We start from the raw sequence: 15,719 nt of genomic DNA, 5'->3' as shown, positions 1-15,719 counted from the left end.
AGGTACAGCAGCAGTTATACTTCAGCTGTATGATAGCTAATGTAAATAGAATTCTTTGAGCAGAAATTGTAAAGAAGAAAAAGGTTTTGGCAAAATATCAAACAAATATGTAACTGATCTGCTTTCTAGCTTGTGGCACTTCTGACAATTAATGGGAAGAAAAATTAAAGTAAATTTTGAGGACAATTATTTTATCTTGTTGGCCTGCTATTATAACTGGCATCAAATAGCAGAATTCAGGTTTCTCTTCTTTACTAGAGTGCTTTAACACTTAGAGAAAAATAAAGCTTTTACTGTCTTGAGAGTTACAAAACAAGACCGTTTGTCTGTCTGCTTGCTTATTTGTGGTCATTGATAAAATTAGATCTCTTGTAAAGCTCAGAAGTCATAACATTAAAAAGGAAATATTCCTAACTCAGTTGATACAGGTCTTGTGAAACAGCCATAAAATATCACTGAGGCCAATTTGTAACATTCAAGATACTTACCTAGATAATATGTATTTACACAGACATGTAAGATTGGATTCAATTAATTTATTTTACTCATAGGTCATAACAATATGACAGTAGTTTTGGCATGTATTTTCTCTTCCTCCATTTCAGTAATGCACATGAAAAAGCTGAAGAGTTTTAGGGAAACAAGGGTCCAGGTCCTAGATCCAAATATGCTAACAGTTTAGTTGAAGGGATGAATTTGAAAAATAAAGGGGAGAAACTCACCCAATGGACTTTGGCTATTAAAGTTTTAAAAAACAGGTTTTCAAATTGTCTTTGTAATCCTGAGTAGAAAAGCAGAGTGTAAGGAATATTTTGAGGGTGTTTAGTAAAAGTGGTTTGCATCTGTAATTTTAAACGCTAACAATACTGATTGTAACTATGTAGTCAGTCTTTGACTGTTACATACAGTTCAGTTGATGGGGGTTGGACTAGATGACCTCCTAAGGTCCCTTCCAACCCTAATTTTTTATGATTCAATAATAACACTACACTAGAGTCAGGATTGTACAAAATCTTGGCAAGATTTCTTTCCCTGGCGTTACAATCTGGTGCCCCTGAATTTTGATAGGCTTATTAGGATTGCCCCTGAATTTTGATTTGTCTTCTGGTAACATTTTTTCCCTGGTGAATTATGACTAAGCATGTTCTCTACAAACATATTTTTAAACCTAGAAAAGGAACCATCTAATAAATAAGTATTTAGTATAAAAGCAGTTCTATCTAGGGTTACCATATGTCTTGGTTTTCCTGGACTTGTCCTCTTTTTGGGTCCTCTGATCTCCATCTGGTCATTTTTTTGTTTTAAATAGGATCAGATGTCCAGGATTTTGGTCAGCTCAGCTGTGTGAGGGAGCGGGTGCCTGTTGGCACTGGGAGAAGCTGACCAGGTGCTGGGGCTGCAGCAGGGCAGGAGAGGAGAGGCGGAGAAGGGGGCCCAGGCCTTTCAGGGGCAGCAGGGAGCTGCAGGGCTGCCTGGTGGCAGAGGAGAGGTCCCAAGGATCCTAGCACATGCCTTTTTACATTTATTTCTCTTGCAGCAGCATCTGATCACCATGGGGACTGCAACTTGTAGAGAGGGCTGGGTTGTAGGCAGCAGCCCACTGTGGGGAATAAGGGTTGCATGGGTGGGGCAGCTGGGAGATAGGGGAGCCAAGGGGCTTTGGCTTGGAAGGGTGGGGCGGGGGACTGTCAGGAGTATGGGACAGGGCTGCGGGTCTGGAGTGAGGGACTCCAGCATGGCCCAGGGGGGCAGGGGACTGTGGATTTGGAATGAGGGGCTCCAGCAAGGCCAGGGGTCTCCGGGTCTGGAGTGAGTTGTAGCAGCAGGGTTGGGAGGAGCTGTGCCTTGGGATTGAGGGTCAACAGAATGGGTAGGGCCAGGGCACTCACAATTGTATACCTCCCCCTCCCCACCTCTACCCCCACCTCTCCAGGGCATGCAACAGATGTCCTCTTTTTTGGAACTGGAAATATGGTAACCCTAGTTCTATCACAGCTAGTGTTTGACAATGATGATAGTGTCAGAACTTCCTGTTTCATATTATTTCCTATGGCTCCTCATGCTTTTCTGTATTGTTTCTTACCTTCGGTACTTTCTGACACAAAGGGAGGTCTTACAGGCATTTTACGGCTAGTCATTCTTTAAACTTGATTGTTCTGTTTTATCAAGTTAGGAAAAATAGAAAGAAGCTGATTTACTTCTCAGCTTTTTAGAACCCTGCTCTCATCTATTTAATATATAAGCCTAAGTAGCCAAAATGATTTCTTCCCCTGGCTATCCTCAAGGAATCCATTACACTCAGATTTACTAACTAACTACACCCAGTAAAGGACATAGCTGATGCCAAGAATCCTTTATGTTGATAATCTAACTCAGCAGTGCAATCTGACTAGGATTATTTTTTTTTTTCTTTTTAAGTGTTATCACTTTGGAGCCTGTTAGTCCCCCTTGAATGTTATCCTGTGCAGTTGCTGATGCAGGGTGTTTAGATGCAATGTCACCAGTTGTCTAGCACTTACAAAACTGGATGTAAATTATGATGATAATTAATAAATGATGCTAAAAGGATAAGGAAGTCTTCTTTCACACCTGGCTTTTACAATGAGAGGCTTTACCAGCAACACTATTTCTTACCTTGCAGTATGTTTCTAAGCAGATGAGTACAGCAGAAGAATAACTACATCTGCCAGTTTCTAAATATAGATGAGCAGAGAAAAGCTTCCTTTTGCAGGTGGATTGACAGTCATTTTACAGATAAGCAACAAGCAGGATTACTTGAAAACAAAGCACATATGTTCAGTTTTGCTGTATTAAGAGGTGTTTAGTGCTGAAGCAAGCTATCCTAGGAAGCTTTTGTTGTTGGGATGGGGGAAAAGACCTTTGTTTCTAATTTTCAGATGAAGTTGCTTATTCCTGTTGTTTTCATATAGAAAGTGGCAGTCCGGAGTCCCGAGTGAGTGCCATACACTTCTTGGTTCATAAACTTCCAGAGAAAAACAAAGAGATGCTTGACATTTTGGTGAAACACTTAGCAAAGTAAGCACCCCAAGTTCATTTTATTACTTTTCAGAGAAGTTCCCCCAATATGGCCCCTCTCCCATCACTTTGAGAGATCTACTGTGGACCAAATTAATTGTAGTTGGAGCCAAGGCAGGTCATGACACTGTCATGTACAATACCAAGAACAAACCTGCAAAAGCAGACGAGAAGTTTGATTCTCACTGTGTGTGTTTTGGAGAAGAGGGCAGAAATCTAATCTCTTAATGAAGCCATATAAGCATTTACTTAGTGACATTGCCAGCAATTGAATGTTTGATTGAAGTGAGAAAAGGAACACTATACTTTCTCTTTGTAAATTCTGGCAAAGAGAATAGTGGAGAACTGTTAGCAAATTTAGGTTGGTTTCACACCCAAGTCCAAGGCTAAAAGCATTGTGCATGTATAAGTTCAATAAGCGACAGCTTTTGTTTCATAAAATACTGATGGAAAATGGCTTTTCCTATTTTCCAGAATTCATTATGCTTTTATATGAAGAACCTTTGCACAAAATAAACTTCTAAAACATGGGCTAAGGAAATGTAGTGTTTACATTTGTAAAGTATACTGCATTTTCTAGGAGTAATGGAAACTTTTCATAACCTAATTCCTGTTTTTAACTTCAAATCTTTTTGAAAAGTGTTTCAAATCACGCCAAGAAGAATCTAATGACTGTAGCAAATTTAGGAGTGGTATTTGGACCAACCTTAATGAGGCCTCAGGAAGAAACCGTGGCAGCCATCATGGACCTAAAGTTTCAGAATATTGTGGTGGAAATCCTTATAGAAAACCATGAGAAGGTAAGACTGTGTGCGTGTGTGTGTGTATATTCAATATTTAGATTTTATTTGTAAACATGCAAATGTAAATACAAGTGTACAAGTAAGCATACAAGTGTAGCATGAATTAACTCTTGCATTTTATGGAATTGTGTTCATTCTTACATTTTGCATATGTGCATATGCCTGTGCTTAGCTACCTTTTGTGTATATTTAAACTGACATATCAACAGGCACATTCATTAATTTAGATGTACAGTTATTCAGTTTATCCATACCTTAGTGCTAGCTGTGCAAAAAAGGTTTTTTATGCAAGGTAAACGGGGTCTTTCGATCCAGTGGACACAATATGAGACTGGATGGGAAAAAACCTGCTTTCTTTTTTCACATTTGACACTAATTTTGTGACATCTCAGTCAAAGCACTTAATCTTTTTCCCCTTTTGTTCCCCCCCAGAACTCATACAATAAAATATCATAATGTACTATGAACTTTACAGGTAAAAGTACTGGGTGAAAGCTAAGCACTAAGAATATTTCTTTAAAAGTTTGGCTGTGAATTTAATTTTCAAGTCTTTGATCCCAAGCATCACAATAGTTACAATGGAAATTGCTGATGCTGCACTACATCATTGTAGTTTAAACACACCAGGGGGCCTTGCTTGACTCTGTTGGGCTCTTATGTGTTTTGTTCTTTTTAGATTGTAATGATTGGGAGAAAAGAAGAAAAGCAAAAGCTCCGAAAGCCATTAGCTTGTTTTGACAACACAAGCTGTCATACTAGATCAGGCAGAACTCAAGCAAATGATCTTGCCCTCTCCTCTCACACTCTTCAAATAGTGAAAGTTGTTACTTTTAATGTCAGTATTGTTACAATTGCAGATCTGAGATAGCGGGCAAAGAGCTGAATGGGTAAAAGTTTGTACCTTTCAGAACACTTGGTTTTACGTTCTGCAAGTGAAAGCATCAGCCTCAGTTCATGTTACTTGGTGGGAGAAAGGAGGAGATTTTTTTTTTTTTAAAGGAAAGCTTAGATTCTGGATATTAAGAAGGGGGGGTGGGGGGGAATAAAGTCCAACCTATTGGCAATTGTAAGTGAAATCTGGAGCCCTGGGTGGGCAGTTGAGTTTCTGCTTAGTTCCGAAACCACCGTACAGTTTTCCATGCTGAGTACTAGGCCAGTTCAGCTGCTTATTTTTACTTAAAAGCAGGACAGCAATTTCATATTTGAAACATTAGTTATAGTTTTTTTTTTCTTGTTCTTGAAGAAACTGTAGAAGAGCAGTATGGAAAGTACATCAAAGTGATATTGCATCAGCTTCCACAGTTCAGTTTTTATGCCTCTTTTCAGATCCAATAGGTTAAAATTTGTATTTTTGCCTAAAAGGTCTTCAGTTTCTACAGTTACCCATCTTGCCAAGGGTTTGCCTATTCCACTGACCTTTTTCTGCCACTTACAGATGGCTGCTGTCCAAACTGTCAGGGAGCTTGGGTATAACAGGTAGGTGAACTCCAAATATTATAGCCAAATAGATGTGGGAGCGTTGCAGCAGTTGTGGACAGACTAAGCACGCTTCCTTTAAAAATTACTTTTTCTTTCCCTGGCTCCCAACAAGAAGTTGGCAGTATATGTGAACCAGTTTAGCAGCAGCAGTCAGGTGTTTGATTTTGCACAGTCAGTTTTTGTTGTTTTGAACATCTACATCAGACTGTCAAAAGATACTTTATATTATTTTTTAGTTTATTTATAGCCCTGTTGAAATCTCAGGAAACAGTCTAACAGCTGTGGGTATAATCCTGGCCTTTTACATACTTCTTTCAGACTGAAATATGCGTCCTTGCTAGTGATTAGCAGCTTTTCTTTAAGAGAAGATGAAATTGGCCTAGAGGGTGTGCTGTGGGGTCAAGACTGAGGGGCTTAGACAGAAGTCTGAAGTAACATTTTCCTGGCTTCTGCCTGCACAATGGCTGGCTCTAGCATACTACTCAGGAAAAGCTGTTCTTTACTGTAACATCAGGTTCAATCAGATAATCAAAAATAAGACCAAAGTTTCTGAAATGGATATTGAATCAGTTGGTTTCCTTCTCCTGTACTCCAAATACTAATCTGCTCAGTAAGTTATAACTTTTGAACGTTGGTAAAACTGCAGCACATTATTTATGATGCCATCATGCTGTCATTAGACATCATTAGTGTTCACTAAGTACTGCTGTTGAAGAATCTCCACAATCCATTTCTAGTAAGAGAAATAGTTAATTAGGTTGCTAGCTTTGAAGTACTGGTCCAGTAACTCAAGCATCGTTACTTGACTGAGTCCTAATTAGAGAACTTTTATGTAGTTTGCGTGGTGAAAACTGGCTCTGGGGCTTGCCCTGGGATAAGAATATTTTGCTTAATGCAGAAGCTATTGCAGAAGCTATTTGCTTAATGCAGAAGCTATTTGCTGATAAGTACACTTATTTTCTGCTTGCTAGAAACTACTTGGTGCCACATTCACCTTATTTACAGAGTTTTATATGTACTTCCAACTGGTGGTGGCAAGCCAATTACAGTAGCTTTGTAGTACTGGCTGTAGAGGAAAATCAGACCGGTATTGAAATTGTGGAAACAGTGATTGCTGCAGGTAAAAAAACCCTGAGATATCAGTACCCGGCATTAAAATTAAACAAGGAGTAAGGATGCAAGGGGACAGATAAGGATTAAGGGAATATCAGTTCAATATTTGTAGTTGTCCAATATAGATAGGTATAACTGGTGGCTTCTATCTCTGATCCAGTGGTGCCTGCCCTAGCTGGAAGGGGAAGTTGCAGAAGCAACCAAACTAGTGACTGCTGCTCTGAATAACACAGGGGTAAATGGGGAAAGGATTTCCTGAGTACTATTTCTTCAAACCAGGAACTGTATCAAAGAAGCTACTTCCCTTTCAGGGGAGCCAGACACCAGGCCATGTGGCCTAGGGGAAAAACTCAAGGAAGTTTCTATCCAGTAGGGGTAGCTATAGAAGCAACCAGAGCCAGGGACCTTCAGACATTGAGTCATTTCTACAGAACTAATGTGACTTCCTTTGCCTGTGTTGATGGGCTGTTTGCTCCAATCCTTCTTTCCCTCAACTTTCAGGTATTTTCACCTTTGCTTTTCTTTACATTTTAGCCTTCATAGGCTCTTCTATCCTGCCCTGCTTAACTCTTACTTCAATGTCCCATGTTCCTTTTATATCCTCTCTGTTGAGCTTATCCCAGGGGTAGGCAATTATTTGAGCTGGAGGGCCAATTAAAGAGTTTTGATGAGCTGTTGTGGGTCAGGTCAGCCCCCCCCAATGTTGGGTCATTCCTTCCTCTTCCATCTGCCTGCTCACCAAAATTCCCTAAGTGGCTTTGCCCTGTGTGCAGCCATGCTGATGGGATGGGGATGTGGGCAGACAAGGAGCAGCATCACAGGCAGGTCGGACCAGGATCGGGATTGCAGAGTGTTGACAGCATGGGCCCAGGGCAGAGCTGCAATCTGCTCCCCGTGCACCCCTGCCCATAGAATCGGTATCCATCGCAGGGATGTGCAGGCAGTGACTCATGGCTCTGTCCTGTCCCAGTTCCAGCCCTGGCTCTGGCCCCACTCACTCGTGCCACTCCTGGATGCTGTTCCTTTACTCCATGGGTCTCAGACTGGTCTCCATAGAGACCTTGCCTGCCCACTCTGTTCGGTACTCCCAGTGGTGGGTGCAGGGCACGTGGGCCAGGATGCCCAGGCAACAGGACTAGATTCAGTGGTGTCAGAGGAGACGGGCAGTGGCAGCTGGAAGGAGCCACTGTTGCTGGGGGGGGGTTGCTGGGGAGCAAGTTTGGTTGCTGCGCCGCTCCAGTCCCTCTGCATGCCTGGGGGTGGTGGGACTGGCTGCATGCACCGTGGTTTGGGCTGCCTCATACCTGAGCTGGGTGGAGCTAAAGGACCCACCATGGGCCAGACAAAATCCCTCGGCAGACTGGATCTGGCCCACGGGCTGTATTTTGCTCATCCCTGGGTTATCCCTTTCTAACAAAACCCATGTTCTAAAATAGAGGAGCTAACGGGACATTTTCTGCCACCACGTTTGCTTTGCTTGGGTGTTGTATCCCTTCCTCCCTCTTATCCCATTTCTGTCCATCTTACATAGTGAGCACTCTAGGGAAGGGGTACTATACTCTGTTTGCATACTGCAACAAGGCACCATTCTTTCTTGGTCCTGAGGCAACACCTTATTAACTGATTTAACAATAATCAACTTTGGATGAAAAAGGCCTTGACTTCTCTTTTTTTCCTTTCCTGTGGCACTAAAGGCTTTTATTAAGCTTCTTTTTCCAGGAGCTGCCAAAGCCAGGAATTCTTGGCAGCTCTTTTTTTAGAGCTAGTGGTCTAAGCTCTAAAATGCTACAGGGATGAAATGGAATGTGTTCTTATCAGTGTACTATGTTGGTTTTTCATTGGTAAAAAAGTCCTTTAAACTGAGACACTGCTTTTGAACACGTTACGTATTTACCAGTATTCTGAACTTCCATTTAAAAAAAAAATGCTTAGACAAAGGTGGAAAAAAAGAAAATATGATAAAACTAAATGGGCTAGAAGATGGGGTTAGGAGAGGAGGGAGAATACTTTTGACTAGGAATAGTCTCAGTGGGAATTGAATGGACAAGTCTGCTTGCGGGGGAGGAAAGATGAGCAGGAAGGAATGGCAAAAACAGAAGAAAATGAAAATTGCAAAGGAAGAAACTTGAGAGGAGGGAACAAAGGGGCCAGACAAGAGTTCCTTCAGGAAAGGAGGAAACCAGAGTCTGCTAAGGAAAGGGAACAGAAAGGAAGAAAGGAAAATGAAAGACCCCCACCAGAGAATTCAGAAAGCTTAAACCTATAGGCAAAAAACGTTCATTTTTACAAGCTGTGCTAATTGCTGTCGGAAGAGTGAAGAATGTGTTCATCCATTTTGCTTGTTCAATTTGATAAATGCTACGGGTAATTAATTAGTTTTCATGTAGCTTAGTTAGAATGTATATTTGAGTTATGTGCTATTTTAGCTTGTTCATATGGGGAACTCATTAAGGTACACATTTTAATTTATTTTCATCATTTTGTTTTAAAGAAGACATCACAGTACTCTTTTTAAGTCTAAAACCCAGTTTTAGCACAAGGAATAGTATTTTAATATTTCCCTGTTAAACCAAGAGCTGCTTCGTGTAATAATACTTAGTACTTCTTTGTCTTAAAAGCACTTTCCAGAAACCAGTCTCACAATATTCATGAGATAGGTAGGAAGTATTCCCTTCTTGCAGATGGTAAAGTCAGATGATGAAGCCTGCTGCCTGAGCCAGGTGTGGCTACACAGGCAGCATTCTTTGCGATATTTTAGTGTTTGCTGAAGGGGCACCACTCCTGCACCCTCGAGGGCAGGGTGACAGAGCTGTCTCCTAAGACAAAGCTTTTGCTTCCTCCTCAGTCTCGCAAATGAAAAACAGCAAAACCTCAAATCAGTGGTGGAGGGGCAGGGCTGCATGGAAGCTCAACCTGTACCAATGGTAGGAAACAGCATTATTGCACCATCTTATTCTTAATGGCAGAAGTATCAGTAAATACAGTAAATCAGTAAAGACAATGTGTGACATGGCCTGTGGAGAATGCCTTTCAAAGCTCATAGCCTGTTTTTGTAACATGGTTTATAAAGAAACACATGGTTTTCAATCCAGTGAAGCATTTAAACATGAGCTTAAAGTTAAGCATGTGTGGTTGGTGACATCGGTGGGAGTAACGATGAAGTTGTCCGTTTCAGTGCTATGAACAGTAGCAGCAGCAACAACAAAAAACAATGTACTGTGATGGCAGTGCTCTACTCCTTTGAAGTGGGTAGGTTTTTAAGCTCTTTCTATCTTCTGTGGAGTTGGTTCCCAAAAGTTAGCAGTTGGGCAAAGGGGCCATGGTGAGCCACAAGAGATTCTCATGAAGTCACAGATCTCTTCCCCCCCTTGCCAAAAATGTTTTTAATGTTTTCATTTTCAGTAAATCTTGGAGCAACTTATACATAGCAGGAGAACTGCATACTGATGATCAGTGTATTGCAGTATGAGAAAACCAAAATGTATAGCACCAGTCCCTTCAGATTCTAGGGATTGAAAGCAGCCTGTCAAAACATTGCAGTAAAAATATTTCGGTGTGCACGGGCATTGCATTGAAGCACACGATTCTCCGTTTTTTCTTTTTCACATGCAGTGCATTACTTTGGGATACTTCCCCCAGTTTCATGCACAGTTTTCAAGCGGAGTAGACCTTTGTTCTCTAAAAGCACTGACAAAATTTCTAAGCAGGCAAACAAACATGAGGATGAGAAATGGAATTCTGATGATAAATACTGTATTTAGGGCTGGGTTGCTGGCTCTGTCAAAAGTATTGCACTTGCATGTGTTCAGCCTCGAGATCACAGTGGAGAATCCCAGAAGGAATGTTTACTGCTTCAAATCAAGGAATATGCTGTAAAACATCCTATGAGAGAAACGTGATTGTGGTGGTAGTCCAGATATAAAGAGTACAACCTCAGATTACCCTCTACTTCAGCTTCCCTTTTTGAAGGCAAACACTAAATGAAACACAGAATTTACAGACAAGCAAAATAAACTCCAGCTTGTTGCTTTCTGTTGGCTAAGTGCATCCAAGCTACATCCTGTCCAGTTTTGGCAGCTAGAGAGCACTGGGTATTAGCTCATAATCTGGTTTTCATTCATTGTGAATTTTTCCAGGTTTTTGCCATATTGAGGACATCTTGCAAATCAAGCTAGGTGTTCATTTAATTTAAGAAACCAAATATTTTAAGCAACCAAAGTGGACCATTGCCAGTTCAGTTGTGGTCATGCCTTTTGGCACTGCTCATCTATTCGTGCCCCATTTTGATAAATGTTGCACATACAACTGGAAACAGTGGTCTTTACTCCAGAGTCCTTACAGGCTAATTGTAAGAAAAGGGCCAGGAGGTGAATATAAAAGCAGCCTGGAAGAATATGAGATCTGTTAGGAAGGAGATATACAGTTGTGGTCAAACCATAAATTCAGCTAACAATACAAATCATTATTGTAACATCAGAGTACTTCCTGGAGGAAAAATAAATTTCCAGGCTACTTCCGTACTGTTGTTTACCATTCTTTTTTAGTGTAGAATATTACACCTTGCCGAAGGATCCGACTCTACACCATTTTTCCCCATGTTTTATACAGCTAGCACATTGATTCAAAGTCAAAAGCCGCTTGCATTATTAATATAAAAATTTGCACAGATTGAATACATTCTCATCACCAAAGGCAAAATGGGATATTACCTAATCGGGCATGGTTGTGGTCTGTTCAATTTGGTGAATAGCTATTCTTTGGTTAAACCTTAGCTTAGGTTAGTAAAGCAGCCTTTTATCTTTGCAGCTGCTATTTATTCTCTTTGAAGAGATATACACATATTCTGTTCCTGAATTCCCTGTTTGCATTTTGGTAACTAAATATGTATGCTGTATTTAAGATAGCTACAAAATAGGATTAACTAATATCCCTTCTTGTTTAAAGGCATTTGTATTCCTTTTAAATCTCTTGTAAGATGTCCAAAGCCTGCTATCCATGGCTGTCCTTTAAGGAAAGGCATTCCTTTTTTAATTCTCCTTCATGCAGGTTAGGGTAGGTAACTACAGTAATAAGAGAAGGTGGATTTGCTATTTCTGCTCACACCATGAAGAGAAGTGTGGGTATTTCAATCCTTGCATATGCGTTGTTAACTCTCTCTTCCACTCTTCAGAAAACAGCAACAAAATGTACTGGCTGATACCTGTTCGTTATCTGCTACCAGGAGCATTCTTGCTATGAATTGTTAAAATGTGGAATGAGATCAGGATACAGAGGAAGTTGCAGTCTTTGTACCAGGATTGCTACTTTTAGAAAAGGCTGAGTCAACACACCCATAACTTGCAAACGATTAAAGGATGTGTTTTAACCTTGATTTTTTTTCTCTTTTTTTACCCTTGCACAACTGACCTTCCAACCATAATCTTGTTTTAGAAAACCTACTTACCTATTATAGTGCTTGACAATATTGATGTGAGCCACAAAGTCCAGAGCAAAGAACTCCAAATGAATGGTCTAAGAGAATATGGATGCATCAGATCTGAGTGAAATTTTCCCAAATTTTAGCTGCTTTGGCAGTGTCATGAGCTCAAGAGCCTTGTATAAAGAGGAGCAGATGGATGATCCATTTTTAGTATGGGATTGAGACCCGTAGAGTCTGCAGGTTCCAACAAGTAACACTTTAGGCTATAGTAGTCAGGCTAACTGAGGCAGTCTGACCAGTACAACTTTAATGAAGGTGAGGCTGTCTGGGGATGTCCTGTTATTTCAGGAAAACGGTAGTGTGTTCGTGGTTAGTTCCTGTTTCTAGCTTTGACTTTACCCATTGCCTTTTCAAAGATGCGATGATTTATAATTATTTCAAGGTTGGATAAGGCGGACAGCAAAGGTCATACTGAAGCCTTTTGATGGGTTCTTCACAAGAAATTGATATCTAGGCATCATTCTGCTGTCATCAGAATTTTTTTTCAAGCTTAAGGATCACAGATGCTGTATGGAGGTGTTTTTCACATTGCAAAAGGGCCCTAGAACCAGAAACCTTGTGCTATCCAGTGTACAGGAAATCCTATGTTATGATGTTGCTGAAGAAGAACAAGAGAAGAGGAAGCTGTTGTGTTGCTGGAATGCCTGTATTTCAATAAGCAAAATGGTGAACACAGAGAGAGGTAAGGAACTTTAAAATATCAATTAAAGTGTTGTGTTGCCTAAATGTTGCATAATTCAGGTATTGGTGAAAAATTTGGTTAAACAAAAAAGGCTTTGTCTATTACAATGAAAAAATGTTTTTGTTTAAGTAAAGATAACTCTCTGCAGTGTGACGCCTTGTTTTACCAAATTGTGGGAATGAGGGCAGGAAAGTGAAATAGACCATGACTAACTCGGAACAAGAGCAAAATGGACTGATCCTTGCCCAAACAGGATGAAATGCTAAAAATAAAATTCATATGTTATGAAATAATTGATATCTAAAATATTTAGTTTTAGCAATCTGAAAAATGGCGAAAGCACAAGTGAAAAAAAAAAATCAGTGTTTTAAAATGTGTTGACCAGTACTTCTAAAATGTTAGTCTTACAAAAGTTACTAGGGCAGGGATTGACAACCCCCAGCATGTGTGCCAGAGCACAGCATGCAAGGCCATTTTGCCTGGCACGCCATGGCCTGCCTGGGCTCTGGGCAGCTGCTGCCAGCCACGAAGCCTGGGCTGCTTCCAGCCAGCGGCTTGGGAGGCTGCAAACCCTGCTGCAAGAAGCCCGAGCTCCATGGCTGGCAGCAGCTACCCAGAACCTGGTGCCAGCCTCTTCCCGGTGTGGCAGCTGATGGGGGAACTACGCTGTGGAGTTAGTAATGGTGGCCTGGGCGGCACTGGGGGATGGCTACAGGGAGACTAAAGTGAATTCTGGGGTGGCTATAGCCTCCCCAATTCCCTCCCTCCCCCCCAGTCACCACCTCTGTGCACTGGGCTCCAGAGCCCCACCCACGCTTTGTGCCAGCAGCAGCTGCATGCACCCCTCTGGGTAGGTGGTGGGGGAGGGCCCTGAGGCAGCACAACCCCAGGATCCTCTCCCACCATATGCTCTGAGGCACATGTGCAGTTGCCAGCATGGAGTTGGTGCTGGTGCTCCAGAGCCCCAGCATCAGCTCCGTGCTAGCGGCAACTGCACACGTGTCTCGGGCTGCAGGGCAGGGGGGCGACCTGAGGCAGTGTAGGCGTGCATGACTCCGGGTGGACGGCAGTGGAGGGGCTGGGGTTGTGCTGCCCCAACCCATCATCTGCCCTGCGCCTCAGAGCAGTTGGTCAGGGAAGGTCTTGAGGTTACACTGCCTCATGCCTCGCCCCTGCCATCCACCCAGAAGGGTGCATGCAGTCACCCCTGGTTGAGGCTCTAGAACCCAGTGCATAGGGGCCGCACTAGGGGAGAACTTGGGGGGGGGGGCTATAGTCACCCCAAAATTTACCTTAGCTGCCCCCATAGCCACCCCTCCAGTGTTGCTTGTGTTACTGCCACCTCCCCCTCCCAGCGCTGCCCTGACTGCATGGCCTGCCCCGTGCAACTGAGCCCACCCTGCTCCCACCCAGGTGGTTAGGGCTTTTCTCTTCTCTCATCTTTTTTCTCTCTCCTTTTCTTATATTTCTTTTCTCCCCTTTTTCTCTCTTTTTTCTTCTTTCTCTCCTTTTTTCTTTCCCTCTTTCCGTCTTCTCTCTCTCCTCTCCTTTTTTTTCTCTCTTCTTCTTTCCCTCTTTCTCTGTTTTTTCTCTCTTTTTCTCTTCTTTCTCCCTTTCTCTTTTTTCTCTCTCATCAGAGCATGCTTAACAAAAAATATTCAAGAACAGAGGTAGCAAATGAAGTTTTGTTTATTGTCACCAGGTTTATAATTTGTAGAAAACCTGGTATTTACTGTAAAAACAAACAAACAACATTTATGATTATTAACTATATTAATATGCAGTGCATCCTGCCATGTATCCCCACCCTGGTTTTGGTTCTATGGCATGCCAGCATCTGACAAGGTAGACTGTGCTTTTTTTGGTGCTCCAGCCAAAAACGTTGCTTATGTTGGTGCTAGGATGTCGCAGGGCACTAAGGTGTGCCTGCTTCTTTAAGGGCAGGAACTGCTTGGCTAGAGAGCCTGAGGAACTAGACAGAGCTCCACAGCTGCAGATTTCCTGGGCAGCAGGCTAATGGGGGAATTAGCCTGCATCTGCACCCGGTCAAATGACCGGAAGGAGTCAGGGCCTGGGCACATATAAGCCCTTGGGCTGAGGCCAGCAGGGTTGAGTTCTTTGGCAAGCTGCCAGGGGAAGGCGTTCCTGCAGGGAAGAACTATCCAGGAACACTGTAGCTGCTGGATAGACTGTTTACAGGGCTAATGAGGCTCCAGGAGTCTACAAGGTACCTGGGGCAGGGAGGCACTCAATACCCAAGGAGTAGTTTTGTGTTTTAAAGAGATAGAATGTGGCTTGCATTACTTGTATTATGTTATAGCCCAGGAGTTCATATTTATGTTGGACCGGACTGAGGCTGGTGGGGAGGAGGAGGCCTTATAGGGGGTACACTACAGTGTAGAGCCCCAGTGCCAGAAAGGGTGCAGAGACAGGGCTGCAGCGAGCCCGGCACCAGAGAGGGTGCAGCTACAGGGGCCAAGGGTCCTGTGATGACAGGAGGCTGAATTAGACTGAGGCCTCATCAAAATAGGGACAACATTTAAATACCACCTACAAGGCATGGGGCATGGTTAAGAGGAGGTGTTGGAGCCATGCACCTAGCCCATAAGGCTTGGGGGTACTGTAAGGCACCTCCTGAGCATGGGACCCAGTAAGGGGTCCAACAACCCACAGGGTTTAGAGGAGTCTGTCAGGACTGTGACTGAGCAGCAACTTGAGGACAACCTCCTGATTTATCATTTATACAAGCAAGGCGTGGCAGATGAGATTAGTAGGCACCCATAGGGTAGAGCCGGCATGGTCATAGTGCCCTAGCAACATCCCGGGGAGGCTGTATCGTGACATAGGATCTGTGATTATTGTATTGTCTTGAGATAGGAAGATTATTGCTCAGACTTTTAAATTGAAGAGTACTGTTGTTGAATATTTTAAGCATTTTTTCTAAGATATTATTTTACTGGTTCAGATGTAGAATACTTTATATTTTATAGCACTCTGTGGATTTCACCTTGTACATCCTAAACTGCTTCTGATTGCTTGTCTACATTAAAGACTTGATTTGCTATAAATACATCTTTGGTTTATGTTGCAGAAAATGACCTAAGGAATGCCAGAGTCACTGTCTTCT

At 42.3% G+C, this 15,719-nt stretch overlaps 1 protein-coding gene across 2 annotated transcripts in view; it reads left to right on the top strand.

Moving 5' to 3' along the window:
• The window catches only part of ARHGAP10 (Rho GTPase activating protein 10), a 219,185-nt gene that overhangs the window by 137,833 nt on the left and 65,633 nt on the right, over window positions 1-15,719 (top strand). For both annotated transcript variants that reach the window (XM_014593705.3, XM_014593702.3), the window contains exons 17-18: window positions 2,931-3,036; window positions 3,677-3,836. In XM_014593705.3, the coding sequence (XP_014449191.1) occupies window positions 2,931-3,036; window positions 3,677-3,836 (266 nt within the window). The remainder of the gene's footprint in view (window positions 1-2,930; window positions 3,037-3,676; window positions 3,837-15,719) is intronic.

Source organism: Alligator mississippiensis, chromosome 2 (assembly GCF_030867095.1).
Source record: "Alligator mississippiensis isolate rAllMis1 chromosome 2, rAllMis1, whole genome shotgun sequence".
Lineage (NCBI taxonomy): Eukaryota > Metazoa > Chordata > Crocodylia > Alligatoridae > Alligator > Alligator mississippiensis.
The sequence above is the reverse complement of the archived record's forward strand: the minus strand, read 5'-3'. Positions and strand labels throughout refer to the sequence as shown.